At 45.6% G+C, this 25267-nt stretch overlaps 1 protein-coding gene across 38 annotated transcripts in view; it reads right to left on the bottom strand.

Moving 5' to 3' along the window:
• Positions 1 to 25267, bottom strand: part of LOC119963306 (calcium/calmodulin-dependent protein kinase type II subunit delta) — a 425111-nt gene that overhangs the window by 133216 nt on the left and 266628 nt on the right. For all 38 annotated transcript variants that reach the window (XM_038792233.1, XM_038792235.1, XM_038792231.1 and 35 more), the window contains exon 5: positions 24260 to 24325. In XM_038792233.1, coding sequence (XP_038648161.1) covers positions 24260 to 24325 — 66 coding nt within the window. The remainder of the gene's footprint in view (positions 1 to 24259; positions 24326 to 25267) is intronic.

Genomic DNA, 25267 nt, shown 5'->3' on the forward strand with positions numbered 1-25267 from the left:
TAAGCACCAGGAAAGACCCACTATTTAACGGCACCCTGTCTCGTTTTCGTGCCTTGGCGGGGAACGTCCCTGGAGGGCGCTCTTAGTGTTATTTCCTGCACTGAGGAGCTCCGCTCAGGGCACCATTTCTAAATGGCACCTCGATCTCTTGACGCAACCCCCGGTCCCCTCAACCCAAACACTCAAACTCAGCTCTAAGGGGTCCTTGAGGAGCCCTCCCCACCCCAGCACCCCACCACATACCAGCAGGGCACCCCAGGCCCGATCACCAGCGCAGGCACAATACCAGCTTGGCACCTTGGCAATGCCAGCCTGGCAATACCCATGCCAGTGCCACTTGGACAGCTGGCACCCAGGTGGCACAGCCAGGGTGCCAGCCTGGCAGTGCCAGGGTGCCACCCTGCCTGGAGGCCGACCACCCAGGCACCTCAGATTGCCTGGGAGAAACCCCCACCCACCCACCCACCCCCAGGTACCATTCCGTCTGCTATCAGTTTGTGGGGACCGGTACTGAACGGCACGTGGTTGTGGTCTCCTTGGTGAGGCCAACAGTTTCTGGATAGCTGATCGATCCGGCGTAAGCACGGCTTTGTAGGTTCTCAAACTGACTTAGCCGTGTGGGCCCCAGATTGGGCCCGAGGTCGTGGCAGACTTAGCACTGCGGCTGAGCACTTATTAGCAATAAGGATTGCTACCCATAAAACAATGAAAACGCAAACTGCGCATTGGTGTACAGTTGTGTGAGTGGCAATTCCGCTTCCCCCTTTTTGATGACAGCTATCTTTTCACTCTGCTGATATATATCACTCTAGAGGCTCTGTTAGCTAGACTGCTGGTCCATGATGCGGAGCGACACCAACGGCTAGAGTTCAATTCCCTCACCGGCTGAGGTTATTCATGAAGACCCCATCTTCTGAGGTGTAGTAACCCACCAGTCAGCTCTCGAAGGAGAGTGCAACCTATGGTCCTCTGGGACTATGGTGCATTTATATTTTCTTATTTACCACTTTTCATTTTAAGTCTGTTTTGTGCTGCAGATCCATACATCACCAAGACGAAAATAAATTGTACGTTGTGGCCATAAATGATTAATTTCCAGCAGGAAGTATAACATTCTCTGATTAATACAACCAATTCTTTCTGATACCGTCCCTTTCAATTATCTTAAATTACCTACTCGTGTAATTATTACACAAATTCTCATTGCAGTTTAGGACTGAATAAATGTACAAGATTTTGGAAACAATTAGCTACACCAATGTGCATCACTGGATATCTACTCAACAGCAACTAATGTCAAAATTAATCCTTGCATATCTATCAATTCTGTAAACGATGTGCAAGATCCCAGGTGGTTCAGATACAAGTGTCACAACTGGTGAACTTAATTCAAACAGCAGTCTGCAGATACAAAGAGTTAGCCATCATGGTTGTTTTTTAAGATTGTAAAATTCAAAACAAGTACTAATTTCAGCTTTGAGGGCTTGCAGCAGATGTTTACTCATCAAAAATATTGGACAGCAAAATTTAAGAATGGAGTCAGGCCCTTGGCCAGCATTCATGGCCACATTATTTGCTTCCCTAAATACACTCTGGAGTTCAGTTGCTTGGATAGTTGAACGTTAGCTGCCCTACTCTTAAGATAAAACTACCAGAGTGTAAATAAAACTGAATTTCTGGCTACTTTCTTTAAGAACTTTTCTTTAACAATTACAACAATAACAACACACACACAGCTTTACTGCAGCAAGACCTCCCAAGGCACTCATAGGAGCACTAGCAAACAAAATTTGACACAAAGGAACAGAAGGACATATTAGGGTAGATGACACAGTAGCACAGTGGTTAGCACTGTGGCTTCACAGCTCCAGGGTCCCAGGTTCAATTCCCGGCTTGGGTCACTGTCCGTGCGGAGTCTGCACATTCTCCCTGTGTCATTGTGGGTTTCCTCCGGGTGCTCCGGTTTCCTCCCACAAGTCCCTAAAGACGTGCTGGTATGTAATTTGGACATTCTGAATTCTCTCTCGGTGTACCCGAACAGGCGCCGGAATGTGGCGACTCGAGGCTTTTCAAAGTAACTTCATTGCAGTGTTAATGTAAGCCGACTTGTGACAATAAAGATTATTATTATTATAAAAACTGTTACAATTATAGGTTCATGTTTTGTGACTTTGTTCTCAAGCTAAACTAAAGGCTGCCTTGTGACCTGTTGTGAAGTCTGCCTGACAACAAGCCTAGGGTAGTTTGCTTAAAAAGGATCAAGATTTGTCAGAGGGAAGAAAGTGCAAGGTGTTTACACTAGGAACCAATGGCAGCATCCAACAAAAATAGTGTTTAGTCATTGGTGCTTTTAGTTCTGTTTCCTACTGTAAATCTTTTAAAATGTTAAATCTTGCCATGTCACCTACTCAACTATTAACTGAAAGTTTGAATTTCTTTATAAAAGTTATTGGTCTCTACAGGGTTCATAACAAGGTGATCAAAAGCTTGGCCAAAGACATAGATTTTAAGGAGTGTCTTAAAGGAGCAGAGAGAAGTGGAGTTTAAGGAGACAAAGTGTGGGGATTTTCCTGCTGTCCTCACCAGCAGCATTATACAGTCCCACCGACAGAGAGCCCCCTGCGTGTTTTCTGGTAGCAGGGGAGTGAATTCAATGGGAAATCCCATTGACAGCAGTGGGACCAGAAGATCCTGCCACTGGCCAATGGCAGGCTGCCTCTTTCCGCTGAGAAACATGCCGTGAAAATCGCCCCCAGTGTCAGAGCCCTGGGCCTAGAAATCAGATGCTCATGAGGCCAAAACTGATAGGGTTGTAAGGTTGCAAGAAGGTACAGGATGCAGGAAGTGAAGCCATGAAGGAATTAGATCACAGAGGAGAATTTTAAATCTGAGGTGTGATGAATGAATGGAAATTGGTGCAAGTCAGCATAAGGGGAGCAGAGTGTTGGACAAGTTGAAATTTGGAGGGTGGATGATGGGATGCTGACCAAATGGGCAGTATGGTAGCATGGTGGTTAGCATAAATGCTTCACAGCTCCAGGGTCCCAGGTTCAGTTCCCGGCTGGGTCACTGGCTGTGCGGAGTCTGCACGTCCTCCCTGTGTGTGCGTGGGTTTCCTCCGGGTGCTCCGGTTTCCTCCCACAGTCCAAAGATGTGCGGGTTAGGTGGATTGGCCATGCTAAATTGCCCGTAGTGTCCTAAAAAGTAAGGTTAAGTGGGGGGGGGTTGTTGGGTTACGGGTATAGGGTGGATACATGGGTTTGAGTAGGGTGATCATTGCTCGGCACAACATCGAGGGCCGAAGGGCCTGTTCTGTGCTGTACTGTTCTATGTAAAGCACAGGGACAGGCCCTTCGGCCCTCCAAACCTGTGCCGATCATGATGCCCTAACCAAAAACAAAACCGTCTGCCCTTACTCGGTCCATATCCCTCGATTTCCTCCCTATTCATATGCCCATCCAGATGCCTCTTAAATGTTGCTAATGTGCCTGCTTCCACCACATCCTCTGGCAGCACGTTCCAGGCACCCACGACTCTGGTGAAAAGCTTACCCCGCACATCTCTCTTAAACTTTCCCCCTCCCACCTTGAACCCGTGCCCCCTTTTAATTGACACTTCCACCCTTGGAAAAAGCCTCTGACTATTCACCCTGTCTATACCTCTCATAATTTTGTAGACCTCCATCAGGTCTCCCCATAGCCTCCGTCTTTCCGGGAAGTGAGTGTAAAAGTAGGGACGTGGTCCTGCAGCCAAACAGGGCCTTAGTTAGACCACACCAGAAGTACTGTACAGAGTTTTTGTGCCCTTACTCAAGAAAGGATATAATTGCATCAGAAGCAGTTCAGAGAGGGTTCACCTGACTGATTCCTGGAATGAACAGACTCATTTATGAGGAAATGTTAAACAGGTTGGGTCTCTAATCATTAGAGTTTAGTCCTGTGGGTCTTGACAGGTGGATGCTGAGAGAATGTTTCCCCTTGTTGGGAAATCTAGAATGGAGGACATGGTTTTAACAATTCGGGGTCTCCCATTTAAGACTGAGATGAAGAGAAATGTTTTCCCTCAGTGGGTCGCGAGTCTATGGAATTCTCTTCTGCACAGAGCAGTAGAGGCTAGGCTATTGAATATATTAAAGGATGAGTTGAGACAGATTTTTGATTGACAAAGGAGTAAAGGGTCATGAAGAATAGACAGGAAAGTGGAACTGAGACCACAAACAGATCAGCCCACCAATGTATCAAATGGCAGAGCATGCTCGAGGGGCCGAATAGCCTACTCCTGATTCTTGTCTTAAGTTCTGTGATGTGGAAAGAAGAAGCTGCTTGTATTTATATTTTGCCTTTTATAATCTCAGGACATCCCAAAGCATTTTGTAGGCAAATAAATACATTTTCAAACATAATAGGCTGGATTTTCATCCTGAGGTGGGTGGTGGAGTTGAGAAAATTGCTCCGCCTGCCTAGGCAGAAAGTGCCAGGAAATATTAATTGAGAGGGGGTGGGAAATAGTTCAGAGACAGCCACAGGTGCAGCCATATGCCAAGACGAGTTGTTTAATTTATGTCTTCCAGCTCTCAACTCCCCCCCCCCCAACACACTCCCTATGCCACATCCATGCCACCTGTGCTTGGCTCTCAGCCAAGACTCATTATGTATTATTGACTTACAGCCAAGACATCCATTAGAGTACTGAAACATCTGAGCCCCAGGGAAAACATTGCTTGGTTGATAGCACTGGCTCTCTGATCTATGCAGTTAATTTCACAATGTTTTCTTACACAAGATTAGCAGATTTGTACTGCTTCCAGTTTCAGTTATTGATACTTTACAAGTCTGGATGATTGACGCTTTTATTGGCCTGTAGTAAACCAAAATTTTAAGGAAGTGGCAAGTTATCAATCAATAACCTTTTGTTTTAAAGTTTTTAATACATCCTATTGGGTTCACTGGTTCTACAGACTATAGTATTTGAATGGACATGGAAGTACCATAATTTGGCATGGGGGACATAATGAAGACCTTTTTAAAATAGCTTTCAAACGGTTCCCTGATGCAAACTATGATGCACGACACTTCTGTTCCATGACGCACAAGTCTTTGAAAAGTCGACTCGACTCTATGAAAACTGTGGAGGACTAGGATATGCCTATCCTGGTAATGGAGCTGGCCAGCTTGGGAGCGCATGATGTGGACTGTAAACACACAGCAGCCCACACCCATAAAAGTCACTCATAAAAATCGGAAAACCTGGGAATGGGGTCAGGAATCCTGGAATCATGTCTTGGCTGCCATTTTCATCCCTCCATGGAGTCTCCCGTATTTCATGAAAATCCAGCCCAATCACTGTAATCTACGTGATAGCCAATTCTGTATGCAGCAAGATTGCATCAACAGCAATACAATAATGTTCCATTAACAGCTTTTGAGGGATAAATAGTAACCCGGGCACTGGGAAGAACCTCCTGGTTCTTCAAATACTGCCATGGAATCTTTTTCCTCCAGCGTAGAGGGCAGACAGGGCCTCATATATGAAAACCAGCACCTTTGACTACTGCACTCACTTAGTACTGCACTGAATTATTAGCCTAGCTCAAGGAACAATTATACTATCACTGAACTAGGCCCAACATCTTCTAATGCTTAGTAAATTCACAGCAATTATAATAATTAATTGACTAAATATTTAGTCAAAAAGCAAAATACTGCAGTTACTGTAAATCTGGAAACCAAAATAGAAAAATACAGAAATATTCAGCATGTTAGGCATCAGCAGAGAAACAAAAGTCATTATTTCACGTATTGACATCCATATGACTGGAAGATATTAAAGATGAACAGCATCTTTGACAGAAGCAGAAGAAGGGAGGTAAAAACACAAACAATAAATTACACAAGTTGTGAAGCGCTGGGTAGAGAACAGGAAACACTGATAATTGCAGGAGATAAAAGAAGGAATAACAAAGGAAATACAAAACTTAAGAAACCTATGGAGTATGTGAATGAGTAGAAAAAGGGGAATAGCTGGGAAGAGATGTGTGAAAAACCAGGAAGGCGGAGTAAGTACCAGTGCCCCAGCAGTCTGGCAGAAAAAAACAGGTTGACACAAAGTTTGGGTGTTCGAAGATGGTGGGGGAGATCTACAAGATTCATCAATCAGCACCCCGTTCCCCAAAGTGATGGCACCCCTGTCTTGCACAGCCAGCAACTACTGCCAAGGCGAAATTGTGAGCTGCAGTTCAAGTCTGAAGTTTATGTTAATTAAAGCTTGAGGGCTGAAAGGTACTGACGAGAATAATGATTGCAGTTCAGTAAGCTTATGCTGAGTTTCCTCGGAAGAGTGCAGAAATCCATACATGGAGAGATCAGAGTGAGGGTAGGATGACAGAACAGAGAACTTGATCAAAATGAGATCGCATTGTTCCTTCTATGTGAAACAACAATGTATATATACTCCCACGTATCAAGACTACACTCATTGTTGATGGCATGGTTTCCTGTGCGTTGGGAAAACCAGAAAGCAGAACCACCACTGCCCATCAAATCACTTCTGATGGGTTGATCATGAACTCAAACTGCTTTCTTTCTTCCACCAGACACTGGGTCCAGTGCAGCAAGTTCCACTTTGATCCTTTTTCTTGCTTCCTATTCTATACATCATCCCTCAGCTACTGATACATTTCCTGGGTATTGTACATGTTGATAATTTCTATTATGTATCCTTTTGTCTTTTGCCGCTTAACCATCTTTCCAGGTCATTCATTATACTTCTTTTCAAAGTTTCCTCTCTTTTTAGTTCTATTCCTTCAAGATTGTTGTTATTACTAAACAATAAAGAAAGGAAATTGTGCTTCTATAAGCGCCTTTCATGTCCTCAGGATTTCAAAAACACTTCTTTTTATTGAATAATGGGATTTAAGCATTGCCGGCGACATCAACATTTGCTGCCCATGTCTAATTGCCCTAGAGAAGATGATGTAGTCCATGTGATGTAGGTATACCCTGCTGGATAGGTTCCCAGGATTCTGACACAGCAAGGCATGGTGATATATTTCCAAGTCAGGGTGTGTGTGACGTGATGGTGGTGGTGTTCCCATGTGTCTGTTGGTCTAGTTCTGCTCAGCAGTAAACATCGCAGGCTCAAGGTGCTGTCAAAGAAGCTGTGACAAGTTGCTTCAGCGCATTTTGTAAATGGTACAACACTGCAGATATGATGCACTAGCGGTGGAGAATGTGAATGTTTATGATGGTGGATGGGGTGCCAACCAAGTGGGTCGCTATGTCCTGGATAGTGTCTGAGATAGTCAGAGTTTTACAGGACAGAAAGAGGTCCTTTGGCCCCTCGTGTCTGCACTGGTCATTAAGCACCTATCTATTTTAATCCCAATTTCCTGTACTTGGTCCACAGCCTTGTATGCTATCGCATTTCAAGCGCTCATTTAAATGCTTTCTAAATGTTGTGAAGGTTCCCCCACTCCTACCATCCTTTCAGGCAGAGTTCTAGATTCTGACTGCCCTCTGGGTGAAAAGGTTTTTCCTCAAATCCCCTCTAAATTTCCTGCCCATTACTTAAATCTATGCCCACTCATTATAGACCACTCTGCTAAAGATAAATGTTTCATCCTATCTAACCTATCTATATCCCTCATAATTGTGTACACCTCTATCAGGTCCCTCCCTGAGCCTTCTCTGCTTTAAGAAAAACAACCCCAGCCTAACCTGTCTATCTTCACAGCTGAAACGCTCCAACCTAGGCAACATCCTGCTGAATCTCTTCTGCACCCTTTCTGGTGGAATCACTTCCTTCCGATAGTGTGGAACTAGAACTGCACAAAGTACTCTAGCTGTGGCCTAACAAGCGTTTTATACAGCTCCATCATAACCTCCCTGCTCTTGGATTCTATGCCTCGGCTAACAATAGCGCATATCCCATATGCCTTTTAAACACCTTACCTTCCTGCCCAGCTACCTTCAGGGATATTTGACATGCATCCCTCTGGTCCCCTTTACTTCCAAAAATCACACCGTTCATTGTGTATTCCTTTGCACTGTTAGTCCTCCCAAGATGCAACATACACTTGCTACATCTGGCTAAAGATGACTGCAAAGCTTCCCCTTTGTCTTTTGCACCGACATGTTGAGCTTTGCCATCAGTGAGTATGGGGATGAGCCTCCTCCGACTTGTCCACCACCATTCTTGATTGGATGTGGTAGAACTGCAGAACCTTGACCTGATCCATTGGCTGTGGGATTGCTTAGGTCTATTGCATCCTGCTTCTGCTGTTTAGCATTAAAGTAGGCCTGCGTGTAGCTTCACCACAATGGTGCCTTAATTTTAGGTATGCCTGGTGCTGCTCCCAGCATGCTCTCTTACGCTCCTCATTGAACCAGGGTTGAATCCCTGGCTTGATAATAATGGTAAAGTGAGGCACATGCTCATAGATGAGATTTCAACTTGTGGAGGAAAGCAACTCTCCCACTGATTTTGCACAGTGTCCCTTGAAATTCCAGTTCTGAGCAGTTATATCTATTCTGAATCTTTCCTATTTAGCATGGTGGTAGCTTCACACAACACAATGAGGATGCTCTCAATGCTAAGGCATGTCTTCATCTCCCTAACATGTCATCATTTCCCCAAGGTATGTGCAATGGCCACTCCTGCTAATAGTCTCAGATAGATTAAACAGTTTAATGAGGATGAGGTCAAGTAGGTTTCTTCTTCATGCTGCTTCGCTCATCACTTTGTCTGAGGCCCAGTTTGGCAACTATGCTATTCAGAATTTAGCCAGCTTGTCCTGTGGTGGTACAGTCTTGGTAATTGGTCTTTGGAGGTTCTCATCCAGAATATATCTGTGTCCTTCCTACCTTCACTGTTTCTGCCAAATGGTATTTAACAAGCAGCACTAATCCATCAGTTGAACGAGGGGGATAGGTGGCCAGCATCAGGAAATGTCCTTGCACATGTGATGCCATAGGACTCGATTCTGGATTCAAGGTTGAGGACTCCCAATTTTATATGTTAGTTTGGTAAATAGCCATTCTCTTAATGGGATTGCCACCAAAATACAAATGATCTGTAAGCTTTGCATCAGTGTCTCATGATGAAAAGCTCTGAATTCTCAGTAATTCAATCTCTCTCAGAAATTACTAATCTGAAATGCTAGTTATCAACATAGTTGTATGGAAAGAATTAAATTCTTAAGTTATGCATTATGCGTGTGATATTCCAGTTTCTGATTTAAGATGATATTCCAAATGCAAAAAAAAATACACAAGCGTCCAAACGAGGGAAATAGTTCCTTTGGAGAATGGCTCTATTTTGACATCTTATTAATCATGAATATTCAGATTCATTTAAAATCAGTGCTCAGAAATGCAATGGATTTTGGATTTGATAGATATTAGAGTTACTGGAGAACTCCGAAGTTCAGGAGCAACTAATTTACGCTGCAGGAGGTTTTGCTCATGGAATCTCAACATATCCCCCCTAGGGACTGTATCATCACAAATCATAAATACATTTTTTCTTTTTAATAAATTTAGATTACCCAATTATTTTTTCCAATTAAGGGGCAATTTAGCGTGGCTAATACATCTACTCTGCACATTTTTTTTTGGGTTGTGGGGGCGAAACCCACGCAGACACGGGGAGAATGTGCAAACTCCACACGGGCAGTGACCCAGAGCCGGGATCGAACCTGGGACCTCAGCGCCGTGAGGCGGTTGTGCTAACCACTAGGCCACCGTGCTGCCCATCATCACAAATCATGATGCAACCAGTGTAGTTCCACGATGTTGCTCACCACTGTAACCATCCTTATTCAATATGAGCTGTGATGTGTTCAAAGGCACACTAAACACTTGGTCATCGCCGAGAGGATCAGGTTCCAAAAATATAACCAGCAAGAAGGTGAATCAATCACACAATTAGTATCTACTTTAAAGAAATTAACTGTATTTTGTGAATTTGAAGATGTCCTGAATGACACCATTAGAGACAGACTTGTGTATGGGTTAAGAAGTGAAGTTATCCAGAAAAGGCTGTTAATAGAGTAACTTAGACCTAAATAGGGCTTTAGAAGTTGCAGTCTCATTGGAGCTAGCAGTTAAGGAAGTGCAACAATTAAGCTTGTGCAATAAAGTCCATAAGGTAGAGGCTGAAACCCGAACACAAACACAGGTTCGAAATTGCTATCGATGTTAAAAAACTGGATACACAGCAACTGCGTGCTGGAGTAAAGATGCAAAACGCAAGAATTGTGGTAAAAATGGGTACATCGAAAGTGCGTGTTGGGGAAGGAAACAAGGGGCAGGATTCTGCGGGGCGGGCAACTGTGGCGCTGAGGGGTGGCATGAACCACTCCGGCATCGGGCCGCCCCAAAGGTGCGGAATCCTCCGCACCTTCAGGGGCTAGGAGGTTTGCGCCACGCTGGCCGGCGGGGAAAGGGCTTGGCACTGTGGGGGCACCTCCCGGGGGATTAAATCCCCCCCCCCCCCCCCCCCCCCCCCGAGGACCCCGGAGAGCACCTGCACAGCTAGGTCCCACCGGTAGGTACCTACTCTAATTTACGTCATCACGGGGGCCGGAGAATCGCCGGGGGGTCCGCTGACAGCGGCCGGCAACCGTCGCGCCGTGATTCCCGCCCCTGCCAAATCCCTGGCGTCGGAGAATTCGGCAGCTGGCTGGGGCAGGATTCACATCCCCCCCCCCGGCGATTCTCCAACCCGGCCCGGGGGGGGGGGGGGGGGGGGGGGATCCCGCCCAAGAAGATTCAAACAAGAATTATAAAAAGCAAGACTCAAATTGAATAGAGTTAAAAGTATCCACATGGCACAAAAAGGGTGTGAAAAAGGACCAGTCACATTGAGATGCCAAATTGCCGTTGAACATACTGGCCATAGCTGGTGCAACCAACTGTTACTGGGACACACAACTGGTAAAAATGGAGGTGGACACTGTAGAATCCATTTTATTGGTCCCAGAAATTATTACCAAAAGAAACAGTTTACCATGAAACTATGATATATCAGCTTCAAACCCTCAAAGATAATACTCAAAACATATACCGGAGAGATAGTGCTGTTAAGGGGCCTTATCTATGTAAATGTCAGCTAAATGGTCAGACCACAGACTTATCCCTGGATGTCATTAAGGTAATTATCCAGCCCTAATGGGGAGAACGTTGCTGGAGAGAATTAAGCTAAACTCGGCTGAGGTGACTCATGTCAGAGTCTAAAACAGGTCCACCGAAGGCTTTAAAGAAACATGCCATAGTTTTCAAAGGAAGCTGGGAAGCATAAAACAGGGGCGGGAATCTCCGACCCCCCGCCAGGTCGGAGAATTGCCGGGGGACGACATGAATCCCGCCCCGCCGCTGGCTGCCGAACTCTCCGGTGCCGATTTTCAGGCGGCGGGGGGGGGGGGGGGATAACGCCGCGCCAGTCTGGGGCCGGTGGCAGCGGCCGCCCCGGCAATTCTCCGGACCCCAATGGGCAAACCGGCTGCCAGTTTTCAGCCAGTCCTGCTAGTGTGAAATGGACATGGTCCATCACGGCGGGACCTGGCTTGTCGGCCGTCACCAGAGTCCTCGGAGGGGGCACGGGGGGGGAATCTGGCCCTGGCCCGCGATCGGGGCCCACTGATCTGTGGGCGGACCTGTGCCGTGGGGGCACTCTTTCCCTCTGCGCCAGCCTCTGTAGGGCTCCCCCATGGCCAGCGTGGAGAAGAAACCCCCTACGCATGTGCAGGAAACACGCCGATGGTTCTGCGCATACGCCAACTCATGCCAGCCCACGATGGCCCTTCGGCGCCAGTTGGCGTGGCACCAACACCTACGGCGCCGGCCTAGCCCCCGGAAGTGCAGAGGATTCTGCAACTTCGGCGCGGCACAACGCCGGAGTGGTTCACGCCGCTCTTGCCACCGGCATCGGGCCACCCGGCCAGTAGCGGGAGAATCCCACCACAGATTTCAGTCAAGCTAAAGTTTAAGGATGCACGATTCTCCGCTCCCCACACGGCGTGGGAGAATCGCAGGAGGGCCCCCCGACAAAATTCACGCCCCCCCCTCGCTCGGAAGAATCGCCACTCGCCGTTTTTCACGGCAAACGGCGATTCTCCGACCCGGATGGCCTGCTGTCCACGGGCGTTTCACGACGCCGGCAAACACACCTGGTCGCTGCCGTCGTGAAACGGGGGTGAGAAGCCCGTTTGGGGCTTGTAGGTGGCCTAGAAAGGAAAGAGCACCACGACTCTGCTTGGGAGAGGACAGGCCCGCGACCGTTTCCCACCGATCGTCGGGTCGGCTTCCAAATCGGACGCACTATTTCCCCTCCGCCGCCCCGCAAGATCAAGCCGCCACGTCTTGCGGGGTGGCTGAGGGGAAAGACGACCACCGCGCATGCGCGGGTTCGTGCCGTCAGCGTCATGACGTCAGCCGCGCCTGCGCGGGTTGGAGCCGGCCAACCTGCGCATGTGCGGCTGACGTCATTAGGCACGCCGGCCGCGTCATTCTCGGTGCGACGCCCCCGCGGCCGAGATTTACGGAGCGCTGCTCCTAGCCCCGCCGGGAGGGGAGAATAGGGGGCGAGGAGCGGCCTCCGAGGCCGACGTGAAACTCGGCCGAGTTCATGACGGCCCTCCCGATTTTTCCCGGGAGCGGAGAATTCCGCCCATGGGCTTCTTTGTTGTCGACACAATAAAATATCATAAATTAAATCTCCATGGGGATGCTGATGGACTCTCTAGATTACCTTCACCTAATGAGTCATCAATGAATACCTCACGTGGTAATATCTTCTATTTCAAAGAAGTTGATAGTACTCCTGTAACAGTAGGAGGAGTTAAGAATACCAGAAATAATCCATTCTTGTCTGAAGTTATGGACATGGTACTTTGTGGCAAGACGGGGGAACAAACCCGGAGTTCAAGCCATGTTACCCGAGGACTCGAACTATCCATTCAGGCTAGTTGCTCCTCTGGGGAGTGAGGTTCATCAATCCTCCATTGTTAAGGGAACATGTCCTTAAGCAACCTCATTGTGAAATTGTAAGAATGAAGGAGATATCCAGAAGCTTTTTTGGTGGCCATGGCTCAATAGCAAAATCGAGGAGAAGGCAGGCACATGTTCAGCTTGCGCAAAGGTTCAAAATCTACTGCCGTTACACCCCAGTGAATGGCCAGAGGGACCATGGCAAAGAGTTCATAGAGGTTATGCTGGACTATTCAAAGGACAAATATTTTTTGTTGTTGTTAACAATCAAAATGACCTGACGTCACCATTATTAAGACTATGTCCTCCGAGAGCAAAATAGAAAAACTGGGTGAGATTTTTGCATGATCTGGTTAGCCCGAACAACTCGTTAGCAACAAAGGGTCACAGTTAATTTCACAAAGTATCTAACGGAGAATGGAATCCAATGCATCTGTCCTGCTCCGCATCATTCTGAAAACAAAGGGGCAGCAGGGAAGCATGGTGGTTAGCATAAATGCTTCACAGCTCCAGGGTCCCAGGTTTGATTCCCGGCTGGGTCACTGCCTGTGTGGAGTCTGCACGTCCTCCCCCTGTGTGCGTGGGTTTCCTCCGGGTGCTCCGGTTTCCCCCCACAGTCCAAAGATGTGCGGGTTAGGTGGATTGGCCATGCTAAATTGCCCGTAGTGTCCTAATAAAAGTAAGGTTAAGGGGGGGGGTTGTTGGGTTACGGGTATAGGGTGGATACGTGGGTTGAGTAGGGTGATCATGGCTCGGCACAACATTGAGGGCCGAAGGGCCTGTTCTGTGCTGTACTGTTCTATGTTCTATGATAGCACAGTGGGTAGCACTGTTGCTTCACAGCTCCCGAGTCTCAGGTTCGATTCCCGACTTGAGTCACTGATTGTGTGGAGTCTGTACGTTCTCTCCGTGTCTGCGTGGGTTTCATCCGAAAGCTCCGGTTTTCCTCCCACAAGTCCCGAACTAGATACTGTTAGGTAATTTGGACATTCTGAATACTGTACTCCGTGTACCCAAACATGCGCCGGAATGTGGTGACCAGGGCTTTTCACAGTAAATTAATTGCAGTGTTAATGTGAGCCTACTTGTGACAATAAAGATTATTATTATTAAATGTGCTGTCTGAAAATTTGTTGAGACAATCGAGCATTCATTGAAGGTAACTCATGAGCAAGGATCATTGTCTAAACAACAAAGTCAATTCCTGATGATATGTAGGAATACACACATTCGACAACCCAAAGTTCCCTGGCATTGCTCATGATAAAACATCAGTTATACAAGCATTTGATCTATTGAAGCCGCCCAAGACAAGAGAAATTGTGAGAGGAAACAACAAAGTCAGGTTTTGCAACGTGAGACCACCGCTAAACGCAATGTTTTTCAGAAAGTTAAGGAAGTATTGGCAAGGAACTATACCACCAGTGAGAAGTGGATATGTGCCATCATCTTGGCACAGACAGGACTGGTCTCATACACAGTTCAAACTCAGGATGATGTTATGTGGAGAAGACACAATGATCAACATTTAGCAACTAGAACAAGATTGCCGAAGACAGAGTCAATCAAGAATCCACAACAAACTGTGCCAAGCGAAGACCCGTACACCCGAGAACCTGACAAGACTGGAAACAACTGTGGAAGTCCTTATCCCAGTTGTGGACATTTTAAAACTGAGTCAACCTCCAAATCCACGTCCACTCCGTTTGCACAATATCCAAACTCCACCAAAAACATCAGAGCTTACAGTCAATATGAAAAAGCAAATGCCTGACGTTCGCTGACAACCACACAGAAATCGATGTCCTCCGAAATGTCTTAACTTATTGACTGTTGTCTTTGTTAATTGTTCATATTGTAAATTTTGATTGCAAGCGTTATACTGTGTTTCATTGCATGAACTTCTGATATAAAGGGGAAAGAAAAAAGTGTTGTGCATTCAGGTTTGTTCCTAATTGGAACAAGGCCACTTTAAGTGTTCGATCACACATCGTACATCACCGGCATTTCAGGTGAACTAACAGTCAGTCTATTCTACCAGCCTGTGTGAAGACCTGTCCAATAAAGCTCTCGTTTCTTTTGTACCTTTGAGGTCTGCGAACCTGTACTTTAAAAATACCATAATAACCACCATCCATCTAACGTGAACAACAAAAAAAACAGGCACAGAAATAGATTGTTAACGTGCAACTGACTCATCGATCGGCAACATCACATGGCTTAAGCTCCCCTGGCCTGTGGAAAATTTTAATATGTCACTTCTGAACTCGCAGGTGATCTGCTGTTTAACATCCAGCCCATCAACACCAAAGCAGGACTCTAGGCTGACAACAAAGCTTGTTTCAAGTATAAACCTCCTTGAGGCCTGGAAGTTTCCTGCCATCACCTGCAGGGTGGAACAGATTGATGAGCGCCAACCTTACCTCACTACATCATCAAAGAAATTCTGCAACTCCTGTTTATGAAGGAACGTTCACTGGACTCTGGCATTCACGTTAAATTATATCAATGGGAGCAATTTTTTTGCTTCCGTTTAAGGGGGGAGGAATCAGGGGCAAGGGGGAATCCCAAAACACGGTTTACCCCAACAGGATTTCCCGTTCCAATTGTCCCCGCCCTTCGCCAATGACATAACGTTGAACATCAGAATTTCAATTTGAAAAGAGGTAAATGTCATTATCAGGCCTTCATGCCTGATAGTTTCTCTTTTCCCGCTGGGAAGCAGAACCCACCGAGGCCACAAATGTGAGTCCAAAGATGTGCAGGTTAGGTGGACTGGCCATGCTAAATTGCCCTTAGTGTCCAAAATTGCCCTTAGTGTTGGGTGGGGTTACTGGGTTATGGGGATAGGGTGGAGGTGTTAACCTTGGGTAGGGTGCTCTTTCCAGGAGCCGGTGCAGACTCGATGGGCCGAATGGCCTCCTTCTGCACTGTAAATTCTATGTTATTCTTTAGGGGAGAAGGTCATGCCTGGGCAGTACTCATGTACTGCCCCTTGGCACGCTAGACAGAGCCAGGAGCATTGCCAGGAGCAGTTTCAGGGCAGGCTGTGGAATGGGGCGAGTTCCATGATGTGGGACTTCTGTGAAAGGGGGTGCTGAAGAGGTCCATGGTGGGATGGGGGGAAAAGTGTTGCCCCACTGAGATGATTTGCGTTGGGGGGGGGGGGGGGGGGGGGGGGGGGCAGGGAGAGGGGGATGCGGAAAACCTCCATGATGGGGGTGTTCTATTTTCCAGTCTTTGTCTTGGGGCGCTCCGAATTTTAAAAAACTAAGTTGTTGGCAGGGGATTAATTTTTTTATTGTCTAAGTACCTGAGAATATGGCAGAGGAAGCCGCCCACGAGGTCGCAGCTTCCACTCAGTTTTTCCTGCTGCTCCACTCTCCCGAGAAAACAAGAAAATTCCGCCCAATGTCTTTGGTTCATTTTTGTTTTAAGATATTTCTCGTTATAAAACTCTTTTCTTTCCTTTTCCTTGTGTGCCTGTGTATGCAGTTGCAAAGATCATCCCCTGGGCTTGAATGTATGAATAAACAATACTTCTGATTTAACCTGAAAGAGCATTTGTTGCGAGTCACTCTAAAAAACTGTCTCTACAAACAGTGTTTGGGGGGAATTCAAAAACTGGAACTCTGCTTACGGACAGAAGGCAGGAAAACTAAGTGAGTTCAGTGTGCCTCTCTCCCCTGTCTGTAACAATATGCACAGTTTTGTCAACCTTTCCCATTATAAATTCTAATATAAACATTAAAGGTAGAAGCTCCCTACATAAAGTTGACACTCTATACACATTCCTTCCAGTGGAGGTGCTGCAGTATAATTGGATAGGATTCTCCGGCCACCCAGCCGCGTGTTTCTCAGCCTCGCAGGAGGCAATACCCCGTTCACTGGTGGAATACCCACTGAAGCCATCCCATGGCGCCATGAAACCTGCGGCCGGAAGCGAGTTGCTGGCGAGAGCATAGAATCCCGCCACCAGCGAACAGCTGGAGAATTCCAGCCATTTTCCTTTTACAAATTTACATAGGCAATCTCCATTATGACTGTTCTCATTAGAATTTAGAATTTGAATACAAAAATGAGGGCAACATGTAGGGCATAAAAACGCGAGTCAGAACTATGGCTTCCTCTGGTCCAATTATTTCCTGTCCACTAACCCCACTTTCTCTGGAGACCACATTTGATCAAGACTCCCGGTGTGTAAAGCCACAGGAGACTGACTAATTAATCGCTATATTCCCCATAGCAATCTTTAAAGGAGGATGTTCAGGTAAAGTTTTCTGAATAGGATGATGGCATTTTCATCACTATGTAAAGGTTAAAAACAGAGAGGAATTAGTCAATTTCAATAAATTATTTTTAAGCTTACAGAATGACTTATGAACAGAATGCCCCCTTATTGGATGCTTAGAATTTAGATATTTAGAAACAGGATTAAAAGAAATGGAAAATGAGTTTTGTAGGAAGAAAACGTGCATTACTGCGCCTGTTTATAACACATTAAAATTTTTATTATTCAGAATTTTAACATTAGCTGTAAAAATTAAAGTCACAAATCCAAAGTACAACTAAACAAAAATAATGCACATAATTTAAGTCCTCAAGAATGTTGAAGTAGTTTCCATTTCTGAAACCTTTTGCCATTATTTATTTCAACATATTAATTTCTATATATGTGAAAGCAGTTGAAGGTTCGACTGCTAATATTAACACAATCACAGATTCTAATTGAAGATTGGTGAAATGTTACTTTTGCCAAATACTTTAATAGTGTGATGCTATTTGCTGCTGAAAGATCTGTTGGAATGCATGATATACTATGGGCTTCGTATAACTTTTATACCTTCTGATTTCATAAATATTAATCACTATGTTGCATCAAGAAATTTTGCAACCTATTTATGATTTCTTTTTCAAATTATTGAGTTTATGACAATATAATTAATGCAACTGTGACAAATGAAGATAAAAATATTTTAAAGAAATCAAAACCATGCTCCCAAACTCTAAAAACATTATGATGACTAGGACTTCCAATTGATTGCGCTTACTTTTGCTGCAAATGATCACAGAATTTTAAGGGCAATTTGTATTCAGCTTAAATTGAGTTTCTGCAATCCTTTATGCTTGTTTTAAAATCATTGCTCTGAAAGATGATTGAGAATTGTTGAAAAAGAGATATGTTGTTGAAGCTGTTCGTCTTGCATTCACCAGGATAGTTTGCAAAAAGGCCAACCGTAAAGGAGCAACAACTTATACTGCATGAACTGAGAGTGCTGATATGCTTGGCAAGTGGACTCTGCTTGGCAGAGGTGTTGCCATGGAGAATGAACCAAGGAATGGCTGTCACTCAAGCTTTTGTTCCATCGAGAAAAGTATAATGTGTGGACATACTCCTTCTGTCTGCAAGGACAGGGTGCTGTGTGCAAATATGTGTAACTTGCAGCAGGCATGAGTGAAACATACTTCAAGCCCGACTGATAATCTTAAATTCGTTGTCAGTGTAATTCTTAGCACAATCAGGATTGTTATGCAAGAGCTTCTAATCACATCTCATGTTGAATACCATGGCCGGAAATTACCGAGCCCCGGGTCGCAATCATGCTCGGTGCAGGGACGGAGAATGGGGCGTCAGACCTGCGATCAGGTCTGACGCCGGGGATGCAAACTTCCGCTGACCGGAGAATTGACAGCAGCCGCGTGAAAGAGGCCCCCCAACGATTCTCCGCAGTCGACCAGGCGAGTTTCCGCCAGCATGGTTCCCGTTTGGGTCCACCCGGCGGGAGCACGGCGTCCTGGCTGCGGTGGCCGTCCTGCTGGGGGCAGGGGGGGACACTACCTCCTTCCGAGCTGACCCATTCTGTGGATCCCCCATGTTACACGGACCCGGCGCCGCAGCCGACCGCCGCACGCATGTGCGGACTGACGTGCAGGGCCACGTATCGGTAGCCGGAGCTGAGTGGAGCACTTCGGCGCCGTGCTGGCCTCTTGTGGTCCATGGAATCGCTGGGCCAAGAGTCCCGGTGACACCGTCGTGGAACACTCCGGTGTTTACGCCGGCGTCAACACTTAGCCGCGTTTTTGGAGAATCCCGGCCCATGTTTTGAGTTTTGCCAGCATGGGTTGGTTCGATACCATCACTTTGCCTGTTGCAAACAACAGAAGGGACATGATACAATTCGCCAGTTGTTGGGATGTACGCCCTTCGAACATGGCATCATGCCAGTACAGAAATTAATGTACCACACCATTCATTTGTGTGATAGGCAGAATATATTTTTCGTTTGACGGCAGCATTCTATTAGTGCAGAATACCCCTTGTTTTGCTACAGCACAGTCGCAATGTGAAATGGCTAGCTTCATCTGTTGCTCAAATTGCTGAGACACCATACTCTTTCAGGGTAATCTAAGGTGTACTGGGTACTTTTCAGGACAAAAGGTGACAGCATTAGGTCCATTCATGATTTAGTGAGATATGCAGGACAGGCATAATATCGCAGGCTAGTTCTGATGTGTTCTCTCTCTAAGTTGTATGGCGTGTAAATGGCTCGGACCGTATCTATGAGGTTGCCAATAAGGTCAATCTTACAGAACATGAAACTGTCGGAAGCTCAATGTATATACTGACCAGTGCGGCACGGCAGCACAGTGGTTAGCACTGTTGCTTCACAGCGCCAGGGACCCAGGTTAAATTCCCGGCTTGGGTCGCTGGCTGTGCAGAGACTGCACATTCTCCCCATGTCTGCGTGGGTTTCCTCTGGGCACTCCGGTTTCCCCCACAAGTCCTGAAAGATGTGCTTGTTAGGTGAATTGGACATTCTGAATTCTCCTACAGTGTACCCGAACAGGCGCCATAGTGTGGCGACAAGGGGATTTTCACAGTAACTTCATTGCAGTAGTAATGAAAGCCTACTTCTGACACTAATAAAGCTTATTATTATAACAGTGCAGGTAGGCTTGCAGTGGGCAGTAGTGGAGATCCCATTGTCAGATTTCTCAACTAGCATGTCAGCATTCTCTTCTCATGCATTATAAATTGTTGTTCGCTTTATTATTAGTATTCTTGCATATCTGTTCTGATAAGTGCAAGACAAAACATTTCAATAGCATGTCTTTTTATTTCAGCAGTACTCGTCTGTAACTAGCAAACGACCAAAAGATAATCCCACCCAAAAAACCTGTCATGTTCTCAAATCACTATTGCATATTTCTGGTGGGCACCGGAGCAATAGGTCAGAAGGTGAAAGCATTGAGGGAGAGCAAGGGAATAGGGCCAGTATGGCTCTGAGGCAGAGCAGACAGGGAGATGTTGCTGAACACAGCGGGTCTGGTGGCCTGAAGTGCATATGTTTTAATGCAAGAAGTATTACGGGTAAGGCAGATGAACTTAGGGCAGCACGGTAGCATTGTGGATAGCATAATTGCTTCACAGCTCCAGGGTCCCAGGATCGATTCCGGCTTGGGTCACTGTCTGTGCAGAGTCTGCACATCCTCCCCGTGTGTGCGTGGGTTTCCTCTGGGTGCTCCGGTTTCCTCCCACAGGCCAAAGATATGCAGGTTAGGTGGATTGGCCATGATAAATTGCCCTTAGGGTCCAAAATTGCCCTTAGTGTTGGGTGGGGTTACTGGGTTATGGGGATAGGGTGGAGGTATTGACCTTGGGTGGGGAGCTCTTTCCAAGAGCCGGTGCAGACCCGATGGGCCGAATGGCCTCCTTCTGCACTGTAAATTCTATGATAATGATAAGTCCCCAAGGCCTGATGGGATCTACCCCAGAATACTGAAGGAGGCTAGAGAGGAAATTGCTGAGGCCTTGACAGAAATCTTTGGATCTTCACTGGCTTCAGGTGATGTCCCAGAGGACTGGAGAATAGCTAATGTTGTTCCTTTGTTTAAGAAGGGTAGCAAGGATAATCCAGGCAACTACAGGCCTTACGTCAGTGGTAGGGAAATTACTGGAGCGAATTCTTCGAGACAGTATCTACTCCCATTTGGAAGCAAATGGACGCATTAGTGAGAGGCAGCATGGTTTTGTGAAGGGGAGGTCATGTCTCACTAACTTGAGAGAGTTTTTCGAAGAGGTCACAAAGATGATTGATGCAGGTAGGGCAGTGGATGTTGTACACATGGACTTCAGTAAGGCCTTTGACAAGGTCCCTCATGGTAGACTGGTACAAAAGGTGAAGTCACACGGGATCAGGAGTGAGCTGGCAAGGTGGATACAGAACTGGCTCGGTCATAGAAGGCAGAGAGTAGCAATGGAAGGGTGCTTTTCTAATTGGAGGGCTATGACTAGTGGTGTTCCGCCGGGATCAGTGCTGGGACCGTTGCTGTTCGTAGTATATATAAATGATTTGGAGGAAAATGTATCTGATCTGATTAGTAAGTTTGCAGATGACACAAAGGTTGGTGGAATTGCAGATAGCGATGAGGACTGTCAGAGGATACAGCAGGATTTAGATCGTTTGGAGATTTGGGCGGAGAGATGGTAGATGGAGTTTAATCCGGACAAATGTGTGGTAATGCATTTTGGAAGGTCTAATGCAGGTAGGAAATATACAGTGAATGGTAGAACCCTTAAGAGTATTGAAAGTCAGAGAGATCTAGGTGTACAGGTCCACAGGTCACTGAAAGGGGCAACACAGGTGGAGAAGGTAGTCAAGTAGGCATACGGCATGCTTGTCTTCATTGGCTGGGCCATTGAGTATAAGAATTGGCAAGTCATGTTGCAGCTGTATAGAACCTTAGTTAGGCCACACTTGGAGTATAGTGTTCAATTCTGGTCACCACACTACCAGAAGGATGTGGAGGCTTTAGAGCGGGTGCAGAAGAGATTTACCAGGGTGTTGCCTGGTATGGAGGGCATTAGCTATGAGAAGCGGTTGAATAAACTCGGTTTGTTCTCACTGGAATGACGGAGGTTGAGTGGCGACCTGATAGAGGTCTACAAAATTACGAGGGGCATAGACAGAGTGGATAGTCAGAGGCCTTGCCCAAGGGTAGAGGCATCAATTACTAGGGGGCATAGGTTTAAGGTGCGAGGGGCAAGGTTTAGAGTAGATGTACAAGGCAAGTTTTTTTTACACAGAGGGTAGTGGGTGCCTGGAACTCGCTGCCGGAGGAGGTGGTAGAAGCAGGGACGATAGTGACATTTAAGGGGCATCTTGACAAATACATGAATAGGATGGGAATAGAGGGATACGGGTCCAGGAAGTGTTGAGGATTGTAGTTTAGTTGGGCTGCATGGTCGGCACGGGCTTGGAGGGCCGAAGGGCCTGTTCCTGTGCTGTACTTTTCTTTGTTCTTTGTAATTTGAAAGCTGTCCAGCAGACTCTAAATTTAGCTGTATCTTTTGGGCTGAAGGACACCAACAGCTACCTCTTAAAATATTTCTAGTGCTTTTGATTAAAGTTAATTAGAAACTGATGACTGTACACGAATATAACAGTTTTGTACATTTTTAAAGCTTATTTTTAATAATGTAAAATTGAACAGATAGACAATGGTGATTAAAATGCTTTTTTTGTGATGCATCTATCTTCTGCTGTATTAATCAAATTGCATCATGTTTCTGCAGCTAAGTATATCAAGTAATATTTTTAAAACAATTCTTTTTGAAAAAAACAATGCCTGATTGCATTGGTCCAGGATTGATTTTGCATTCAGCAACATACGATCAGTTTTCGTGGAAATTGGGGTGGAGAGAAGACTGACTTATCATGATGGATGCAATTTGTACCCAATCATTGATTGCGACCAAAACAGAAACTGTACCCCATATCTATAGCAGATATCTACAGATATATTTAGAGAGCATTATGCATTTACATTACTATTTAGATAACATAATGGCTCATAACTTCCTTAGTCCTCGGTGTCGTATTTTGGGGGGGGTTATCATAAGATACGTTGGGGAATCCCTCTCAGGATGTTGCCAGGTAAGGGTTTGCCTGGCAATGATCCAGAAGTGCCAACTTCCCCTGGAAAATTGCACTGCGCTGGGAACCATTCAAAGTGATTTAATCGCTAACTTTGAATGGTTCTGCCAGTGACGTGCTAATAGTCACTCTGAAAGAGTCAGAAGAAATAAAAGCATTTCTAACTTCAGTGTAGCTATTTTAAATACTTGAAGCACGAAGCCTCGCGGGAACTCCCCCACACTCCACAAACCCCCGACCTGCCTCCCTAACCTGACCTCCATCTCCCCGACCTGACCCCCAAACTCCACTGATCCGACCCTCCCCCCAACCCCACCGATCCAGTTCTCTCACACCTCCTCACCATCCTGACTGACCACAAGCTCTCCGTCCCATCCAACCCCAACTCAACCCACATTCCTCTGATGTCTTACTCCACTCCCCCAATGACCGACCCCCAAAACAATGCCCCCCATCTGCCCTTCTGATGTCCTGCTCCCTGCCCATTCTAAATCCCAACCGCCACATCCCATTCTCTTAACATGCATCTTCTCCCTGGCTTGTTATTTTCAATGGGGCATTTAAACTCACCTGTTCATAGCAACTGGTGCTGTGTTATCTCCTTCGCTTGGCTTCTTTCACACTTTGATGCTGGAGCCAGGGACTCGCTGATTTGTCTGAATCTCACCTGAGTCAGGAAGTTCAGGCGCTTAAGAAATTCAGGCAAGGCAGTACGGAGTGGCAATCCACGCCATTTGCTAATCCGAGGAAGTTATTGCCCAATTTATAGTACATCATTTAATTTTCCCTGAACTTTTAATGTTTATATTTTCCTGTCAGGTGTGAATTGTTTTTCAGTTGTTTTTGATATTATAATTATTGATTCTTGGAATAAAAATGAAAAAATTAATGTGGCAGCCAATTCTACATGAAATCAACATAATGCACTTCAGCTTCCCCCATCATGGCAGAAATCTTTCAGAAATGGAACATGTTCAACTTTTTCTTGAAGAGGAAAAGCACAGGCATATTCACTGCAAAATTTGTAAAATAATTACTTGCTCTATCTTACAAAAAATATCTTGCGCCCATAAATAAAAATAGGCTTGGTGCTGTATCATGTTAAATAGGCATTTAACTGCAATTATTAGAAAATGATTTTAGGAAAGTGTAATAAAAACATTGAAGTTTTTGTTGAGTTAAAGTTGCCTTCAACATGATTAAGCACTGTACACTAAGGGAAAGATTTACACACAACTCAGAAAACAGCAAAACTAAGGCCAGGAAACTCCTCAGAACAACTCTGAGGAATTTCTAGGACAGGCAGCCTCGCAGTAGGAGAAGGAGAAGGCTTACCTGGCATCTGCTTCGCTATAGTATTCTCTGGCCACAATGTCTTCAAATAATTCTCCACCAGTCACTCTAATAAGACAACAAACATTGCACAAAAGTGATCAGCATTCTTTCTCAAAGAAGAGTGCACCAACACACTGTACAGTTTATGTCACCCTACTTTGCCAAATATGTTAAACAACCAAAATATGGGTACCACTTAAAATGTGGTCTACTGTACAATGATCTTATGAATGGAACATAAGTGAGAAAAGTATTGCATGCTACCTCTATTTGGTATGTATGAGACAAGGGTGATCTTGCATATGTAATAAAATGATTATAAGTTTCACTATACTTATTGCATTGCACTATTATTGTAGTAAAATTCAATTCATCCCAGATAATGTAATATATTCTACCATGGCTATTTATGTATTTGCTTTTATGTAACTTTATAGATATATAGAATATATAGAAACTCCACATTGCGGAAAGAGGCCACTCGGCCCATTGAGTTTGCACCAACCCTCCGTTAGAGCAACCCACCAGGCTCATTCCCCGACATCTTTGTGACACTAAGGGGAAGTTTAGCAAGGCCAATCCACACATCCTGCACATCTTTGGACTGTGGGAGGAAAGCAGAGCACTGGGAGGAAACCCACGCAAACACAGGGAGACCATGCAAACTTCACACAGACAGTCCCCAAGGCTGGAATCAAACCTGGGTTCCTAGCGCTCTGAGGCAACAGTGCTAATCACTCAGCCGCCCAATGCCTTATAATAATTCTGAATGGCTCAATTAATACTGTGAACTACATGACCTGTCATTCTGATGTCTGTCCTCAAGTTGTCTAACTCGAGAGTACATACAGTGGATGTTCTGTACAATTCTCTGTATAACAAAGTATACCAGCACCAAGAGAGGAGAGGGAGAGGAGGACCAGACTGTTTATTTGGCAATGCTAGCTGCTATAGTTACTTTGACATTAAAACTGCTATGTGCTAGGAAATTAAGGTTTGCAAACTAAT

This window comes from Scyliorhinus canicula, chromosome 3 (genome assembly GCF_902713615.1).
Source record: "Scyliorhinus canicula chromosome 3, sScyCan1.1, whole genome shotgun sequence".
In the NCBI taxonomy this organism is placed as follows: domain Eukaryota; kingdom Metazoa; phylum Chordata; class Chondrichthyes; order Carcharhiniformes; family Scyliorhinidae; genus Scyliorhinus; species Scyliorhinus canicula.